Source organism: Pollicipes pollicipes, unplaced genomic scaffold (genome assembly GCF_011947565.3).
Source record: "Pollicipes pollicipes isolate AB1234 unplaced genomic scaffold, Ppol_2.1 Scaffold_7262;HRSCAF=8765_pilon_pilon_pilon, whole genome shotgun sequence".
NCBI classification, from domain to species: domain Eukaryota; kingdom Metazoa; phylum Arthropoda; class Thecostraca; order Pollicipedomorpha; family Pollicipedidae; genus Pollicipes; species Pollicipes pollicipes.
In genome coordinates, this window is record NW_023597055.1 from 20,545,255 (window position 1) to 20,565,362 (window position 20,108).

A 20,108-nucleotide genomic window follows, 5' to 3' on the forward strand; every position below is an offset into this window, starting at 1 on the left:
CACTCATGCTTGATACGGCTGCCGGCCCAGCCATTCACCAGGCCGTCTCTGGCGCCGCGGACCGCCGTCTCGTGCGTCTTCAGGAACAGCTGCTGGTGTCGGAAGCTGGCCGAGCCGGGCGGCGGCAGCACGTCCTGCCGTACAAGCCGCTGCTCCAGCCGCTGCAGCTGCTGCAGCCGCAGCAGACTGTGGTTTCGTACCGAGTTCAGGTACGGCTTCGAGACCTCCAGCGGCTGCACAGCGCCCAGTAGGTGGTCCGGCTCTGTCGGGACAGGGACAGAGGTCGGGGGCAGAGGTCACGGTCAGAGGCTAAGGGGCAGAGGCCAAGGAGCATAGGCCAAGGGGTGAAGGCAAAAGGGCAGAGGCCAAAGAGCGGAAGCCAAAGGGCAGAGGCAAATGGGCAGAAGCCAAGGGGCAGAGGCCACGAGACATAGGCCAAGGGTAGAGGCTAAGGGGCAGAGGCCGAAGGTAGAGGCCAGGCGGCAGGGGTAAGGGGCAGAGTCCAGGAGCAGAGGTCAAAGACCGCGCTGGGCCAAGGTTAGCAGCAAGGAGCAAGGACAGGTCAGAGACAGAGGTCACGAGCAGTGGTCAGGGCAGGGATCGGGGGTGGAGGAAAATGCCCCGGTAAAAATGGAAAATGTGAACGATGGACAGCAGTGGAAAGGGGCCAGGGGTCACATTCTACTGATGAAACATCAGCAGCGAATGGTAAGGAGTCCAGTATCAGCAATGCCAGTTATGGTGTGAGGCCAAGTTGCTGTCAGTTGTGAAGGCCAAGTTGTGCCCAGCAGCAGGTTCTAAACCGCCGCTCAACAATCGTCAGTTGTGAGGGTCAAGGGTTATTGTCAGGGTTTGTACAACTGAGTGGGTCGGGTAGCCTTAGAAGATCGGGGGAGTCTGCGCTATTGGTGACAAAGAGGCATCAGCAGTGTTGATGGCCGGTAGCACTCTCGACAGGGACCCAATACGTCAGCTGTTGGCTGGTGACGCTACCAGAGGTCACGCACGTCCCGGAAGCGCTACCGCTCTGACTGAGTGCCGTCTGACCGTGTGTGTGTGTGTGTGTGTGTCACTGGGGGTTTACGGCGCACTCAGCTGCTGAGGCTATATGGCGTCGCCTGCCTCTCACCCTGGCAAGAAGGGCGGGCACCGCGGGGAATCGAACCCCGTACCTCTGGTTTCCCAGACGAGTGCGGTTTGACCGGGTGATGTTAACAGCACCCACAGCGCCGGACCACACGGGCTACTGCGTGACGGTATGAACCTCGTTAAATGATCACAATTCGTTGAGCCCCTTCGAAAGGTCCGTAATATGCACACTAGTATATCCTACATTCCCTTACTCCACTTAAAACTAAACGTGCTTTTATCGCAGCGGAAACGCTGTCAAATGCAATTTAAGCATGTGACTTTAGGTTCGAAGCCCGCTCTCTTGAATGATGGGACATTCAGAGAACAGTGCCAGAGGCTCAGTATCCAATCCGGTCGTCATCAATACTGACCAAGGTCGGCATCAATGCTATTGTGAGCTAAACAAAAGGCGACTGGCTCACTTTCGGAACGGACGCAGCTGGATGCAAATGAAAGTGGACAAAGATAAGATGAAAGAAGATAAAAATAAATGAGGACGCAACCAACAGCTTTCATCCAGAAGACAGAATGGAAGACTTGCCGGTTCCTTCTTCGCACCCGAACAGCAGCACACCGAAAGCGCAGTTGAGACTGTTGAGGTTCGCTTTTAAGCACTGCTTTGGGATGTCCCGTCCCAGCTGTTGGCGGATACCAGATACCAGAGGATACCAGGGTCCGTCCCGGATCTGATATGTCAAGGGTAGTCACGTGTCCATTTTAAAGTGCTTGGGAAAACACAGCTCCGTGAGACACCCTGCAGCCGGTGGCAGGCGGCGAGCACTACCGGCATCTGACATCACCGCCGCCCGGCTCGTTTGTCAAGCCTGAAGCAGCTCGATGCTGGATTGACCACCGCCCAGTTTGATGCTGATTGGCAGATTTGAGCAAACGAAATGGCAGTGGGCAGCGAGCGCCGAGCTGCGGGTGTAATAGCATGAACAAATATCGACATTCCTGCCACCCAAGTGGCCGGATGTTAAAGGACTGCCAGCCTTTTATTGTATCATGCTATTCACATTCATATTTGAGTCGATATAGCAGTGCATGGTTTGGCTGGTTCAAATCCGACTCTCACAAAATAAGCTGTAAGAGTCGAGTCCACCCCGGCTCCGCAAAACGTAAGTTCATTCCGCAGTCGATCGCGACTGCATCCGGAGTTAAGCACGAGTCAAGCGTGGCTACTTAATACTCCTCCGACTCGTACCGCCCGCCCGGCCGAGTTGCATCCACATCAATGCCCCGTGACTTGCTGGTAGCAGCATCAACAGTCTCTGATTGGCCGTCACATGCATTCTGTTTCCCTCATTAGAAAGCATACATATCACTGGACTCCCATTGGTTAGCCGCCGACACAGCCCTGAGTTGAGTCAATCCGTTTTACAGATTAAGTGGTCTTCGATCCGCATCCATCAGTTAAAAAACCGGAATATGCCATTCGCATGCCACTCCAATAATCTGCCAGCTCTGCCGATCTCTGATTGGACGGCCGCTCCACCACTGACCTCTGATTGGCCAGCTGCGTCTGGTCAGCATCAGTAAGTCGGCGTTTGTGTCGTCTGCCTGCTGTTCCTGCGGCGTCAACGGCATGTTCGGTGACGATGTCAGACCAAATGCCAGCCCCAGGAACAGGCCCACAGTGGTGATCAGCCTGGGGAACACAAACAGAGGCCGTCAAAGGGTGAACGAAAACACTACCTGGAAAAAGAAGCACCATGGAAAATGTCCATAACTACTGATAAATGACGTTTACCGAGCACAATAAGGCTTTAAGCAACAACTGTGGCTCAACGAGCAAAGCGCCAACATCTGGAATTTTTCTGGGCGGAGAGACCCAAATGCGTGTAAGTCAGCCAGCGCAGGGGGGTAACGTCCATGGCGCATGAGGTTTTCAAATTGTGGTAGATATACCCCTCTTCCACGGCTTCATATCACTCGCAAAGTGTGTGCTTACTTTCGGCCCACCTGTCGTTTACTCCTATGAATCCCTCCAGCCCATATGTGGACAGCCCATGTGTGCTATTCATCGTGTCTTAGCAGCATGGGTCTTAGCAGCATAGCAGCTTGGGGTGGCTCCCTAAATATTGTTAGTTATCCGCTGGCCAGCAGGCCCAAACTAGCGAGGTCAGCCGCGACAGAATGCTCCATGGCAGGTTACAATTCCTCCCTCCTTGATGGCGGTGCTGGATGGCGGTGGTGACGACAGAAAACGGCAGAATATCGCCCGCGGAACTGCACTGCATCGTTTAGCGCGACTGCGTAAGAGCCTGTGCAATTATCCATGATAAGCACCGCTCTCAAGAATCAGTCCTACAAAACGTTCGACGAAATCTGCATGACGCTTCCAACCACTACCACGCCACTGCATCCTCACAAAAGCAAGGCGACTTTTAATTTGAAAGAACATGACGTGTCATTAGCACAGAGCCAAACTTACCCCTATGGGAGCCCATTGGTGTAACATACAAGGTCGCGGGCGACGTATCGTACCGACGCACCGACCAGCAGACAAACCCACCACGCTCCTGGCTATACGTTGACAAAAGCATCCGCAACACAGCCCTTAAAAATTCCTCCCACCAACACAGTTCAGTCTATTTGGGAGCACGTATCTGGAGATACGTGCTCCCAAACAGATGATTATTCGGGCTTTGGGGCGCACCGACTACGTTGGTCATATGGCACCCATCACGTATCTCCAGAACTCCCTCAAAAACTATCATAGAGCCTTTGTTTAAATGCCATAACCCTGTCTGGACCGTTCCCGGAGTGCGGCGCGCCTCCGCCAACACTGTCCCTATTCTCAGTAGCAGCAGAATCGAACCCATCCGAAAACGCCTAATTAGCCGGACAGCTGCATTCATATGTTTCCAGCAACACTGTTCGACTAGATATAAGGCTATAAACATGGTTACACTCGCCAACAAGCACAACACACATGGCCACACTCGCCAACAAGCACAACAACAGGGCGACCACCGCGAGCTTGAGCCAGCGCCTGCCGGCGCCGCTCCTCTGCCGCCAGCGAGCGTCCCCTGGCGGCGGCGGCGGCGGTCGCTACAGGTCACGTCATTGCCTTGCCTGGATTGCCTGGCCACGGCTTGATATCGCCTGGCCACGGTTCACAGATTGCCTGGCCACGTGTTGGATCGCCTGGCCACAGTTCACGGATCGCCTGGCTACGGTTCACGGATCGCCTGGCTACGGTTCACGTTTCACTCGGCTTCGGTTGATGGATTGCCTGGCCACGGTTCACAGATTGCCTGGCCACGGTTTGGGATCGCCTGACCACGGTTCACAGATCGCGTGGCCACGGTTCATGGATCGCCCGACCACGGTTCACAGATCGCCTGGCCGCGGTTTGGGATCGCATGGCCGGGTTCATGGATCGCCTGCTGCCGCCGCCGCGATCGTCCTGCTGCTGCTGCATGCTGCTGTTGTTGCGTGCTGCGCTAACACGTGTTGCTGTTGCCGCCTGCTGCGCTGCAGCGTACTGCTAATGTAGCGTGCTCCGCTGCCGCGTCCTGCTACTGTAGCCGGAGGCTAAACCAGGATCCTGGCGCAGGCACGGTCCATCGGACCGGTTTATCGATTTCGATTCGGAGTACATCCTGGCGGCTGGCGCGGCGGAGCGTCGCCTCGGGGTCCTGGCTCGGTTGCGCGACACGTAACCCGGCTTATAATCTGTACTATGCAGATAAAAACAAATTGTGTGGCGCAGACGCCTTACGTGTAAGCCGACTCATGGGTGCGCCTCTCATCACCAGGAAACTGCTTAAGTCATCAGGAACCGGTTCTGAATACAAGCTGTAGGCTATGCCAAGAGCCATGAAAATGGCCGAATTGAGAGATCAAGACCAACAAAGGACACAGACATATAGCCAAAACTGAGCAGAGATACGCAGAGGACACCGTCAAATAACAAACCTACGAAGGGGTACACAGAGGACACCGTCAAATAGCCAACCGACGCAGGGGTACACAGAGGACACCGTCAAATAGCCAACCTACGCTGGGGTACACAGAGGACACCGCCAAATAGCCAACCTACGCAGGAGTACACAGAGGACACAGACATATAGCTAAAACTACGCAGGGGTGCACAACGATACCGATAAATGCCCAATGCTACGCAGTGGTACAGCGCGGTTTAATTTGGCCAATATCTTCCCATATACGTGAGTGTTTGCTGTTTTTTTGGTGGTCGTTGCTACCCAAACATGTGCAACCATAAGTACATCGACTTCGTCGATCGACATTGCCAGCCTGGTCAGGCTATAGGCAGCTTATCTTCAGCACGCGCTCGGGTGGGCGGTCAAATTGACCACCGAAAATTTATCCGGAACGGTTTCCGAACTGCGCGACGTAGCCGCGCCAATAGACAATTGAATAGCGGACTGTCTGACATCAAAAATTCAGATGTAACCGGTCAGGTCGCTGACCTATAGCAGGTCAAACTCAGGCCATGGTTTCAACGAACGCAATCTCTAAGGAATCCTTCAATCTGATCCAACAACGGAGTGTTAGACGAAGCCATACATCTCTGAAATACTTTCTTAGGCAACACAACAATTGAATAAGCAGATTACATTGATCTAAGGTCAGTTATGAAGGTCAGACCAAGGTCAAAACCAACCTGTTTTATTACTCTAGGGATGGTGTATGGGGTATTTTCTGGCGCCCATTTCGAATTTATTGAGAACAGGAACTGCATTATACACCTCCCATGGACTTCTTAAAGGTCGTAATAGGTCACTGACCTAAAATGATCCAGGTCAACAGGGACAGGAACAGTCATACTGCCTAGCGTAATCTTGGTCGCTTATTCAAATGCAAAACTCATTGCAGTCGTGTATGAATGTTGGTCAACATGACCTTCAAAAGGTCAAACAAGGTCACTGACCTTTAATGAGCATGTTCACTTTTGCTTGAAACAGTTTCTAGGTTCTAGGGGCCCTTGAAGTCCAGTCTGGAATTTGACCTTGTTTGACCTTATTTGACCCAAAAGACTTGACCTGGGAACCTCAAACTTACACCTAATTGAGTTCACGTAAAGGTCAACACACCCTGTGAATTTAGTGTATCTAGCTCTCTTCATTCCTGAGATCTCCCGGGCCAAATTGACCCCCTCACACGAGCGAATGATATCCATCCGGGCACCCGGGCGCGCGTGTTCTGTGAATTAACAGTGTGTTCTGAACAGTGTGTTCTGAAACAGTGTGTTCTGTGAATTAGCAAGTGATCGTTGCGCCATCAAAACCTTGACAAGCCTCGGTTTGTTTAAATTTCATTTAGATGACAAGTGATCGTTCCGACGTATGCTTTCAACACTTTTATTATACGCCGCACATTAATTCTTTCATGCTTTATTGACCATTTTTTATTATTCCAACAACTTTTACATGCTTCGCGGAGCTTCAATGTTATAGTTCTACCCTTCAAACTATTTTCCACACTTTTCAACATGAAAACTGTTTTTGCAGTTCACAATCAGCCGTGATTCGGTTCCCAAATATTTAATTGTGACATCAAAATTGAGGTTTGCCCCTGCAAGTGACATCAACAGTTGAGGACTGTCCTTGCAGGTATGTCAACAACTGAAGACTGTTCCGGCAAGGGACGTCAACAGCTGAGGATCGCCTCAATACGTGACGTCAGCCACTGAGGATCGTCCCTATAAGTGACGTCTACAAACAGGATCATCTCAGCAAGTGACGTAAATCTCTGTAAATCAGCCCGTCAGCCGAAGTATCTCTGCAGATCAGCCCGTCAGCCGGAGCATCCCTGCAGATCAGCCGGTCAGCCGGAGCATCCCTGCAGATCAGCCCGTCAGCCGGAGCATTCCCACAGATCAGCCCGTCAATCGGACCATCTCTGCAGATCAGCCCGTCAGCCGGACCATCTCTGCAGATCAGCCCGTCAGCCGGAGCATCTCTGCAGATCAGCCCGTCAATCGGACCATCTCTGCAGATCAGCCCGTCAGCCGGAGCATCTCTGCAGATCAGCCCGTCAGCCGGAGCATCCCTGCAGATCAGCCGGTCAGCCGGAGCATCCCTGCAGATCAGCCCGTCAGCCGGAGCATCTCTGCAGATCAGCCCGTCAATCGGACCATCTCTGCAGATCGGCCCGTCAGCCGGAGCATCTCTGCAGATCAGCCCGTCAGCCGGAGCATCCCTGCGGATCAGCCCGTCAGCCGGAGCATCCCTGCAGATCAGCCCGTCAGCCGGAGCATCTCTGCAGATCAGCCCGTCAGCCGGAGCATCCCTGCAGATCAGCCCGTCAGCCGGACGGCGAGACTCACCCCAGCATGGCGATGCCCAGCGTCTTGCCGCCGTGTCGCCGCCGGCCGCCGGACAGGTTGAACTGCTGTTGGCGAGGGTTCAGCGGAAGAGTCTCGGACTCCTCGCAGCTGGGCCCCGGCACCGGCTCATCCGCGCTCGACGTCCACAGCGACATGTCGGACGTTTGACGGCGTCACGGCGTCACGGCGTCACGGTTCTGCTCGCGTCTGCCCGCGGTCAACGCCGGCACGTCGCTCCAGGGATTCGGTTTGAGCGCTAGCTAGCTCCGTTACGGAAGGTCCCAACGGGCTGTGTTCAGTCCTCGTCAGCGGCTACCGAGGTTCGCGGCCCGACGGCGTCGCACCCGCTCACGATCCGTTGGCACGCGCTGGCTCACGGCTCGCCGCCAGAGACTTGCAGCGCCGCCGCACCGCCCCCCTCGTGGGAGCCGACGTCCGGGACCCCACGTTACGACTTCACAGCCACTTCACTGCCAAGGTCGCTTGCGGACACGCTCTTGCTCCAAAAGCGTGTTCTTCACAGATCGCGAGGGAGAGGTAGAGGACGGAGGCGCCGGTTGGAGGAGGGATCGCTGAAGTCCACCGGACGAGATGGAGGCAGGCGTGTCTCAGTTTGTACTGTCTTTGGCTTCGGTGACGTGAGGAAGCGATGCACGATCTGAAAAGAGAAGACTCGTGAGCATACAAATCGCAACGATCCAACGGTGACCACGCACATCTCATTTGCTCTAGATCGCTCATAGCTACGACGTGATGCGTGCATAAGCCATTCATTCGCTCTGCAGGTGGAGACCTAAAGTCTTTCGAGCTTAGCTTCCACCGGCTAACGCTCTTCTGCAATAGATTGCGAAAGAGCGTTATATATTGTATAACCCTATATATATATATATATATATACATATATATATATATATGTTAGCAAGTTTTGCAATATAAAAAGGTTAATGTGCATTTAATCGGCCCTTTATTGGACTGACCACCATCCCGGTGCATAGCAATGCACCTGCAGGAGAAAGCGCCAGGACACCAAATATGCAAAACTCACACTAAAAAACTCCTACGTTATGACCTAACTCATGGATTCTATAATCATGTCCAAACAAAAGTCATTCACGAGTTCTCAAAGCCAACCTCGTCAGAGAAAGAATACCTGATTTAAACAAACAGCTTGGGTCATGCATCACTTCTGACCTGTTCAGCCACCCAGCGACAGCAGGACGATTCGATGTCATGATTTTGTCATGGTTTCAAACCACTTGATGTGCGTGTGTTCCAATGTGTTTTGTAATTTGATATGATGTTCGGACACATAACCGGGTGCGGGAGACGAGCGCTGAACTGTCTGGGTATAGTAGGGTCTGTCCGGGTGCAGGAGACGAGCGCTGGACTGGTTGGGTACAACAGGGTCTGTCTGGGTGCGGGAGACGAGCGCTGGACTGGCTGGGCACAACAGGGTCTGTCCGGGTGCAGGAGACGCGCGCTGGACTTGCTGGGTACAACATGGTCTGTCCGGGTGCGGGAGACGAGCGCTGGACTGGCTGGGTACAACAGGGTCTGTCCGGGTGCAGGAGACGAGCGCTGGACTGGCTGGGTACAACAGGGTTTGTCCGGGTGCAGGAGACGCGCGCTGGACTGGCTGGGTACAATGCGGTCGGTCAGGGGACAGGGGACCCGCGGCTCCGCTGCTAACTTAAACGTCCGCTGAAGGTGATCAAAATCCACAACCAAGTGGAGCAAATCGACCGAAAGCTGGGTACTCAGGGATTAAATATATGCAGAATATGCAGCTTACTTGCAAATTTATTGAGTTTGTTTTCTAAACTTCAGTTTTCCGTCAGCTTCTAACGTCTTTCATTTGCCCGCCCCCGCAGGGTAAGCTTTCGCACCGCCATCGTCATGTTTCGTATGGAGCCATATTTCTGATTGCAAGTGGATCATCTACTCTTTACGAACTATATGACCCTGTTACTGAGAGCTCAGTGGAGCTCTGTAACTAATCCCGTCCTTGGTTTCCTCCCGTGGGACCAAACTGGGTGACTTCATTCACCGCGCTCTCCTGAGGTCAACACCGGTACATGTATTGGAACACATGCCCTGTGAGAATTATAGGGCCATCGCCATTGCTAGAGGTTTAGCCTGATTATAGAGAAGACGACAGAATGTCTACCACATTTACAACAACATTTGTAACACATGTCACAACTTTCACTTGTAATCCGGGCCTACAAATACACTGCATGTTGGCATATATGGTCATGTTAGCACAAAACTAGCGGCTTAGCACATCTCCTTCGCTTCATTCGAGCAATGTTGTTTCTTAACCCGATGCAAGACCAACATCTTTACTCGAACTAGGTGAATCACACGAGGATGTAGAAAAACATGCCCGGATTTTAGTTGTCCGTAGCCCAAAATGAGAAGTCACTCTATCAAATGTATTAAAGCAAACGATTCATTTAACAACGAGGCTTTCTGTTATTCAACATTCACACCTGATCACTTCTCAGGAAACTCTTTACGGCATGTGCTGCCGGTTAAATGTTAAGTGAGGCCTTGTTCCCCACCAGGTCGGTTAGGATAGAGCACCAAGGCTCTCATTCCTCTTCCTGCATATCAGACATTTCAGAAACCCCCACAGCTCAACATCTAGGGGTTCGGATGCGGCTGCTGGCCGGCCCCGCTCTGTCAGTCTTTCGGCTGGTCATCGGCATCCTGAAGTGGGAAGAGTCACCCGTCATGTTCACGCCAGCTTTTCTCTCTTAGCGTGCTTAATTTTAAGTGAATTATGAACTGTCAGATGTTTTACAGCGCTGGATCTCGTTGACAAATGCATATTGGCAGCTTTTGACTTTTGCTCCGCGCTGAGCAGTGCCATTATGCCAAGTGAATCTAAGTCACAGCAAATAGCTCTAAGGCCCGTGTTATCCAACAAAGGGAAAAAACACATGCTCCAGTGGCATTAAGCCCCACCACAAGCACATGAATCGAGGATATGCGTCCCTGTCATCCCTACTCTGCAACAGGCAACGTTTTTCTTAATTATGACGTCGCTGGGATCCTTTGCTAGGAGGTATTAAATGTGATGACAAGAAAAGCTCAACACCCATCGCTACAGACGCTGCAAAATGCCGAAACGCTCGAAACACTAGAAATGTACGTTAGAAGCTGACAGAAAAACAATTCAGGAGCGAAATCAGTGGGTGCCTCAGGTCTGGGAATGTATGCTTCACGGTAATTCTACATCCTGAACTCTTCCAACGAACCATGGTCGGGCGGTGGTGAAGGGTGCAGCCAGACCGGTGCCCATCAGCTCTCCACAGCAACTCCGACGCTGTGGACGGCGTTGGGTGGCGCCGCCCCCTGTAAATCGATCATGCGCATGCGCAAAGCCAAAAGTGCCATGGGTTACGTCCCTTTAATCGAGGCAGTTGTTGAGCCCTTCGCACGGTGGCTCCTTTCTGGGTGGGCCTCTTGATGTTGGGCTCAAGGGGCTCCAGCCGAGCAAGGTTCAGGTAAATGTATCACTACGTTATTGCAGACAGGTCGCAATCCTTTAACACGTCAGATAAACATGTCAAAACCCTAGCTTTTGCGGATGGCCATTTTCAGTATCTGTCTATTTGATATCACTGTAATATGAGGCGATGGGCCAGTGTTTCAATGGGCCAGAGAAGAGGTTTTGGAGCATGTGGGGAGTGCCGCCTATTTGACGGGGGGGGGGGGGGGTCCGTGCCCCCTCCATGTCTGTATTACCACTCAATGCGTGACCAAATCACCAGGACGTAACGGCCCTCACGGGCTCTGTAATCCCATGAACGCCGTCAAGATGATCACGTACCAGACGATCGTTGGTATGGGCAAAGCTACCCGCCCGTGTAACAAGTCTAAGAAATGCCTGAAAAACATCTGGAGAGATGCCATACAATACTACTGGCTGTGCTTCTCTTAGTCACACTTAGCTTCATTCGTGCCTTCTTTGCAATTATCAAAGCACAAAGATTAGCCCTAGGTCAGTGTCCTGCCTTTTCGTAATTGAACACTTAAGCCTTAGACACGATAAATGGGTGGGTTATCGGTGGGTGTAATGGTGAATATCAAAGTTTGGGTGCGTTCTGTGCTTTCAAAATCTTGGGAGACTTGTTCCCAAAACGTTACACTAAATAAGATAGATTTTCCGTTTTAAGACCACTCAAAAGACCTGGTCCATCACACGTGTAACACGTCTAATTTCATTCTCAGTGATACCATTTGGTTGTTTGCTAAAAGCTATAGCCAACGATAGTTATCGGCTAAATTAATCCACCGCTTATTCCTGAATATTTATTGAGACCTTTGAAGCCTGATGTAAGGTGGGCGACAGTTCACACATTTGTATTTTACTGAGTAACTTGGATTAATTTGAGTACTCAGACATGTGCATGCTTAAAATCGATAATGTGAGAATTGATCAATCCACTATGTTGGTTATCTTATCTGTGGGAGCTATAATGTTGTTGCGTCACACATGGGACAACGTATGGCCGTCCTCACTCTGACATAGTGATTTGTATTTAAATTTTGTTGCCAAGATTTGCTGATGCGTTCGTGAATGTGAACAAACATTCATATTTGTTCTCAATTGACGTAATCAGTTACTTGCTTTGTTTTATCAACCTTGTGTCCCGGAAATCAGACTCTGACCACGGTGACGGGTGTGTATATGGCTAAAAGCCGATGGTTACCGGAGGGAGCGAACGGAAGTCAACACGGAGTCAGCCAGCCAGACAGGTTTTAGGGATACGCGGCTAGGCGCCTTTTGATCCGGGCACCACGGGACCGGTCCTATTCTAAGCGTATTAACCGACGGGGTAGTACACGAATGTCGCAATTTGGATACCTCTACCACTGAAACCCACACCTGATTCTCATTTACGGCTTACGTTGGATGAAGTCGACAATGGCAAACAGCTATATTACCGTTCCGCTGCGTAAAATTTCGTGCATATCTGCAGGATCCCGGAAGTGCTCCAGTTTGTTGAAGGCAAATTCCGTCGAGCGGCGGGCGAGATTATCCACCTCAACTCGGCTTTTCAAGGCTTCGGCTCTGGTTCTCCGTCGAAGCTGTCCGTACTCGCGCGCTGCGGCGGTACGACGCGGTCTCGGTGGTCTCGAGGTCTCGGGCATGACGGATTCAAAGCAGAGACCACAACACAATCATAGCAAGTGTGTGCGAAAATACCCCGAGGGGGCTAAATCTTGGCGCATTAAAGGGAGTGTTCCAGACTGATATAGGATTTTCAGCCAAAATGACCATGTTGAAGACCTTTCGGTTCTGTTCACAATTCTGTCCATCTTAAGCCCTCGTTTATGAGCTACACGTCTTGCGAAAGTGGAGAAGGTACATCGGGGAGAGTATTTCAGAGCAGCCTCGGCACTCATGGCGTCATGATAATGTAATTCAAATTTTGCCATTCCATAGGCCACGCGGCGACCAAGGCCAATTAAAATGGAATTTCGGCGTACATTTAATTTTATTACGCATATATATATATATATATATATATATATATATATATATATATATATATATATAATTGTAAGTGTACGCCTTAGCCGTACATTTATAGCGTTCATAGGCGCGATTGATTTTTTGTGGTTTATTGCATTTAGAGATATACTGCAACGGTTTCTGAAAGATTGTACTCCAGATGACAATTCAGACAGTTCCGAATTTCTTCGGTGACAGAAAAGGCCCCTTTTTCAGCCCTGCACACAACCGGGCACAAAATCTGGACATTCCAAGGCACAATTTCATGGCCACATTCTCCATGCCGAAGTCACAATGACGGAACTGTTTAACGTAACGATCTGCCCAGAACCCAAACTGTGAGTGACACGAGGCGGTGGTCGGTGGGAGCTAATTTTATTACATCCACGATCATGCATTGCGAATGAGAATTTCGAAGTCACATCAGGTCACTCGCCATCGAGGGAAATTCGTCATGTTTATGTAAAAATCTAACGATTTTACGACACAACGGGCGTGAAGAGTCGTTAACTACCAGCATTTCCTCCACTTCAGACATGTTTAACTCCATCAGACACCCGACATGATCTTTGCCTGTCTTTTGCCAGATACGCATGCAAGTTCAATTTTCCATGCTGAATAAACAGCAATTATCTACTGCACTAAGGACTCCAAAATCCGCATCCCGACACAAATACAAAGAATCGTTTGCAGTCAGCATGCAAGATGGGAAATATTTTCATAAGAAGTTCGGAAACTTTAAACAAAAGGTTCAGGACCTGCAGTTTAAAGATCTAATATAAAGAGGGAGTTATTTTTCCGTAAATGTCTATTTTGTTTTGCATTCGGATGCTTGTAATTTAAAAGTTGTACTTGTTTCATGCAGGAGGGAACAAGCTGTAACAGGGAGTCAGTAATATTTCGTATTAAAACCACAAAAATTATGGTTGAAGCACTTACAGAGCAAGCGTCCCCTGTCTTGTCTTTAGTGATAAGAGACAAACAGAGAACTTCGTCCTATGAATTTCTGCGCAAGTCATGAAATAAATCTAGGCTTGAAATATGCATGAGCACTCGTTTTAATTCGCCTGTTAAAAGCCTCTTAACTACCACTGGGGCTTAACTACCCCCTCAGTGCAGATTGCAACATGGGAAAATAGCCCAGCAGCCAAGCACACAGACACATGCCATAAATTGCTCCATCTCGTTCGTCATGTGTACGGAGTGGCGATTTCAACTATAATGTGCAGGGGCGCGGCAAGGACGTTCATGATGCAACTTTCGCTCGCGCTCGTCGGGAATACACGACGCCTCCCTTAGGTGACCATCAAATTCGCTTGATGATCCGTCATCTGCACCGTGACTCGAGTCCAGTTTGTTTTCCACTCTTCTGCTGGAGCGTCACTAATGTATATATATATATATATATATATATATATATATATATATATATATTAGTGTCGCTCTGTCATGCAATATATATATATACCAATTAACTACGCGCTGCAACTAACCCTTGCGAGTAAATCTAGGCGAAGCAATTCTTCGTCGGCATTAGCCCTATTCAGCCTTGCGCCTGACCAAACGTCGTGGTCACGGCGTTGTCGCGGCAACACGCCGCGCGCGAGATGCGTAGTGTCGAAATCCACCGACAGATGGCAGTGGTTCCGGGCCTTGGCATGGTGGCAAGGCTGCTGACTGGCTGGGACGGTCGGTCTCGCCACACGCTGGAGCTTTTTATAACCTCGCCACGCGAAGAGATGCGCTTTTTATAACCGCCACGCTTTGACATCGCCGGCTCCACAGAGGCGAGATCGTTGCTTTGAACTCCGTAGGAGACATCAAGTAGGGAGGTTCCTTTTGGCGATATGCATATCGTACTATTTTTGCAATTGGTTGGAAATCGTGGCCCGAATAGTCAGCGCCGACTCGGGTGTCATAAGTCGCAAATAAACACATGATTAAGGGTAGGGTGCGAAGCGGGCAGCCCCCCCCCCCCCCCCCCCCCCTCCTGAAACTATACAGCCCGAGCGTGAAGCTGGCTTAGCCGCTGTTCATCGGCGGCAGAACGTGACCAAACAAGGGAAAGTGGGGCTTCGTCAGGATGCTGGGGGCATCGCGCATGGCCCCTGATGCCCCCTGTGTCCGTCCCCTGTCCCTGATGGCAGGTTGATGCCACTGTGTCGGTGGTGTGTGTCTCCAGATCCTCGCCTTGATCACCAAACAAAGCCCCAGTTAAGACCCAGTGTAACCGGTTGGACCACGAACGTCAGCTCCCCATAACACCACACCCCTCAGGGCCAGCGACGGAACGTGCCGCTCTTTTTCGGTGCGTTCCGAAAGTCAGTGACGGCGCACTGGTGACAGTCTATGACGTAAACGGAACCAAGCGCGAATGCAGGATAGCGTAAGTTTTTACGTTGAAGCAAAAAGTTGGCTTTCATTAGCACACGCAGTAGAGCATGAGATCACGCTTCTTTCTCGAGCAAAAAAAACAACACGATGGGCGTGAAAATGTGATGAATGGACTACCACCCCTCCCGTTTTCCTAAATATGGTGGAGCATTCTAATCTGCATTTATCGGGAATGGGGTCAGCCGGCGTGGAATCACACACTCCTGTTGCTAGCGTGCATAATGCCTAAGGGATGCACAAGGTACCTAAGGGATTTGTAAGAGAAGAGTAAGTGCCTACATTTTAATGCATTCGTTGCGATCTATCCACAGTCTGTACCGCTTTAGACCCCAGGTTCACTGTAAATTAACGGCTTTGGGACGGCTGAAGCTTGCGGCTCGCCCGTGACAAAAAGGTCTTCAACCCTTTTCGGACATAATCCCCGTTTTTCGAGATCTCTTCACCCGCACCCGGCCGGGGGTCTGAGACAGCTGCGCCCGGTCGGGGCGAGGTTGATTTCTCCCTGGGATCTCCAACTTCCAGATGCCGTAAGGATACATTTTCCAAGGTCTCGCCAAATCGTGAAGAAGGCACCCCAATTTTGACCTTCGGTCAAACGTGAGGTCACCAAAGGTCAAGAAAAATAAAAAACGGTTGTTCCGATTGATGCGGTTAAAACCTTTGTTAACACGTCAAGACGCTTATTGAAAGTACGGAAAAATGTTAAGACTGTGGCCAGTTCATTTCGACCATTCTGAGCCCCCACGTGCGTCAGGTCAAATTTGGTCACCGTTCAAAAAATTATTTCACCAGTGGCCTGCAAGAACATACTTTTTCACCATGCGGTTCTGACTGAGCTCATTATATTAGGTGCAGCTACGGGACAAAACTAATCCAGACACAAAAAACACCACTCTTTGTGTTGAACCAGAGATTATCGGAGGTCGCCTTAGGTCAAATTCATAGCCCACCCCGCTGAAAAATTTATGGGTTAGCCTGGTCTATGTGCTATGTATTCAGTACAATATTTTTGTGGTCAGAAATAGTGTATTGGACATCCACAGGTACTTAAGATCGCGTAGCTGTTGTCTACGCTATACACGGTCCTTGATGTTTGACAATATATTTGTAGCAAACTGAAAATAGGTACGTCGGTACAAGAAATTAGGCGTCCTCAGCTTCACAAACACAATCAGGAGGTGATTACACACGTCGCACTTTATCATCTAGCCTCTCTGCTACTGGCAATATAGGTCACTGGTTGTTGCAAGACCTCATATGGCATTGCATGACTCTCAACAACCTTTCAGTGGAGTATTCGCATTCCGTGGAATTAGCTAGCGACTGCCTATTTTGCGCTCAGCATGTGTGCAGCATGACCTCGCATCTTCAGAAAAATATAAAATGCAAAATTGTCGGTACCATTATGTGTTATTATGCGCCAAATTTGAGCACGCGCAAATAACCCACAAAAAGTTACGCGTGGTCGAACTTTTTGAGAGGTTGACCTCCTCGACCTGACCTAAGTCGCTAACCTTAATATGTCTAAATGTCAAATAATTTGCACAGCAGATTTTAAAGTCATGTACCAACAGATACTGAAAATTTGGAGTCGCTGTGAGCGCCTGTTTTTTTTTACTTGTGCTCGAAAAGCCTTAGGCGAAAGTAAACTTGCGTAAACTCTCCCTGTTCAATCGCCTGAATGTTGGTGACCTGTAAAAGCTGTTTCGCCACTGTTTCAAAAAAGTTTCACTTTTTCGAGTTTCTCAAAGAAGTGAAAAAGCGAGTGGGATCGGCAGGCAATTTTGAATTTACTACTGGTCTTTGTTTCGATGGAAGTATGTGGACGTCAAATCCACACATTTATCTCTTCTTTCTCCTTGTCGTGTTACGAGGAATGAGGCTAGCAGCACTGTCACATCCGTATCTATATTTTCCTCGCAAATGCACTCCACGCCCTACAAACATCTGATACGCTGTTTGCATAAGCCAGTCAGTGCTGTCGCTGCGCCCCGTCATATCTGGAAATTGTGCTCACGAACGCCAGGCATGAACGACTCGACAATTACATTCTTTCGGCTCTATTCGCCGTATGGCTAATGAAATGGCAGGATTTGAATGGCACGATTAAGGCGTCATGGATGACTGGGTGACCTTGAAATAGTATCTCTGAAGTAGTCTGTGCGGACGTGCGGCCCAAAAACTAGAGGGGTTCAGGTCTGAAGAGGGGCAGGGCTGTGAACTGCACCGAATGGTCTTTTAAAATGGCTATTTCAGTTCAAAATTACGTGCAAATGTGGAACATTCTCTTGAAAAGTGAGAATAGAAGAGCATTTGTACGGTTTCAAGCGTATGCGTCGAGCGCTGTTCAATTCCGACTTTGTTCCAAGTAGAAACCGCTGCGGTAAAAACAACTATGAAACGAACCCCCAAAATAACCCATTGTATAACCCACTTCGACCAATCGTGCATCGCTTTCAACCACGTTTCATGAAACGCAGCCATATTTATGTATCGATCAACATATTTAAGTAGGTCGATTCTGACCCAATGAAACATACGCTCTTTTCCTTCACAGCGGAAAAAGGCGGAAAAGACCCTGCACAATGGACGGTCAGATTCGTTGATGCTTCCATGCGCCAATGCTTTGTTAGGAGCCGCATGAGACGCACGCTCGACAACAGCGATGACAAGTTCAACCTGGAATCGACAACAGCGATGGGAAGTTTAGCCTGGAGTCGACAACAGCGATGGAAAGTTTGGCCTGGAGTCGATAACAGTGATGGGAAGTTTAGCCTAGCGTGGACAACAGCGATGGGAAGTTTATTCTGAAATCCACAAGAGGTTTACATGCCGAGGGCAACAACGGTGGCCCTGCCTACTGGTCACGATACCCAGATTTATGCTAGTTGTCAACACTAGGATATATCAGATAAATTGACTATTGGAGCTTATCTGGCTCCTCTGATGGCCAGATAGTTTTTTTTTTCTGGCTGCGCTACTTCGCGGCGTTCGCGCGGGCAGCAGAAATGGTGGTACGGCAGGTATACGATGGCATGGTAAGCGGTATGGCAGGCATGGCCGCGACGCGACTGCACCACAGCTTTCACGGGAATTAGCACCACCTCCAGATGTTGTCGCTTGGAGACAAATATTCAAGCATTCTTGCTAAATCTCAACATTTTTCTAAATATCTGAACATTTTTCACCCACCGCTGACCAAGTACGGCCACAAAAACCTGCTCAAGTGTTGTCCATACTCCACGCATCATCGTACACACATTCTGTCGCTTACCTGGAGCTCCAAGGACTCCTGCTCCGCTACAAGACAGCGGCTGGTCCAGCCGCGTCCAAGACGAGAGGGCCACACCTGCGCGCCGGCAGTACCCGCTCGCGCCTCCTCCACCGGTGAACGCGCCCGGCAACTGTCTGCGTACCGGCGGCAGAGCCACCTGGCTGCCGGGGCCGCCGACGCGGCCGGGCCGTCTCGAGTGTCCCGAGGTCATGTGACCTGCAGGGGCGTTGCCAGGAGCGGCACCTGGGGGGGGGGGGGGCACTGATGCGCGGTCCGTGGCTGATGGGGTGTCAAGTTTGGCGCTTGCAGCGTGTGGGGTATGTAGGATGCGAGGGCCATCGGGACTAAAAAGAGGCAAGGTTGGGAGGGCGAGCGCTGCCGGCCCCTCTGCCACCAGGAGGGCCATGCAATACGTGCGTGGTCACAGTGAAGCTCTACCGAAGAGCAGGGGGAAATCGGAGACGGGCGGCGAGCTGGGGTTCGGTGGCCGCTTCGGATCAGGGCGGCGGTCATCGCCACCGCCTGTGGATGTGGCGACCACGGCGAGCTATGTACTGGATGACACCGCACGGAACGGGCAAAAAGTTTCTGAATCGTTGGCCCGCCGCCCGGGACAGAATACCGTTACGAGCCCTCAACCATACGACCAAGCACATGAGGGGAGGGTGGGCATCACCTGAGAGTCAAATACCCACGTTAGGTCGGTGCTGTGCCAATGGCAAGCAACTAGGCAACAGGAAAAGACCATCTTTGTATAATGTATCTTCGAAGGAAAACCGACGCCCACTTTGAGAAGAGTCTCGTCGCAAGATATTTTTGGCCTACCAGTGCACTGGTAGGTTCAAACGGCGCGATATAATGTACTGCACCGCATGTGCTGCACCCGTATCTGTCACAAAACGTTCTTGTCTTGCATGGGGCACGGATTTAAATAAAGATTTCGCCTACATGAGGACAATGGAGAATTCGGGAGCAAGCCGGGGGATATGATGCAGCATATGGCGTGGAAAATGATCTTAGATACGTCGACATTGATTTCACCCAGGAGCGTCCTGAAAGGAGGGGCGCCCCGGTTCAGGCGTCACTCTTAGCAAGGTCTTGCATGCACCAATGTGCTTGTGAAAAGCGTTGGAAATAATGCTAATAGCTAAAATAGTGTGCCTATGTATGTGTGAGTGTGTTTGCGTTTGTGTGTGTGTGTGTGTATGTGTGTGTGTGGTGTGTGGTGTGTGTGTGTGTGTGGTGTGTGTGTGTGTGGTGTGTGTGTTGTGTGTGTGTGTGTGTGTGTGTGTGTGTGTGTGTGTGGGTGTGTGTGTGTGTGTGTGTGTGTGTGTGTGTGTGTGTGTTTTCCGTGTGGCCCAACCCAGGCCTGCGAAGACGGATTTCCTCCCACCTATTATTGCTGCGGTGTCTCCCACCTACAGACAGTGCGTCTCAACTTCTCGAAGGAGCTACTCAAGGCATCCCAACGCCTCTATCGATGT

At 50.5% G+C, this 20,108-nt stretch overlaps 1 protein-coding gene across 1 annotated transcript in view; it reads right to left on the reverse strand.

Annotated features, from left to right (window-relative positions):
- LOC119114292 (peroxidase) overlaps positions 1-18,746 on the reverse strand; it is a 43,651-nt gene extending 24,905 nt beyond the window's left edge. The window contains exons 1-4 of the mRNA XM_037238489.1: positions 18,625-18,746; positions 7,430-8,087; positions 2,634-2,779; positions 4-262 (exon numbers count right to left, since the gene is read on the reverse strand). Coding sequence (XP_037094384.1) covers positions 4-262; positions 2,634-2,779; positions 7,430-7,584 — 560 coding nt within the window. The 5' untranslated portion in view covers positions 7,585-8,087; positions 18,625-18,746. The remainder of the gene's footprint in view (positions 1-3; positions 263-2,633; positions 2,780-7,429; positions 8,088-18,624) is intronic.
- Between the last annotated feature and the right edge of the window lie 1,362 nt (positions 18,747-20,108).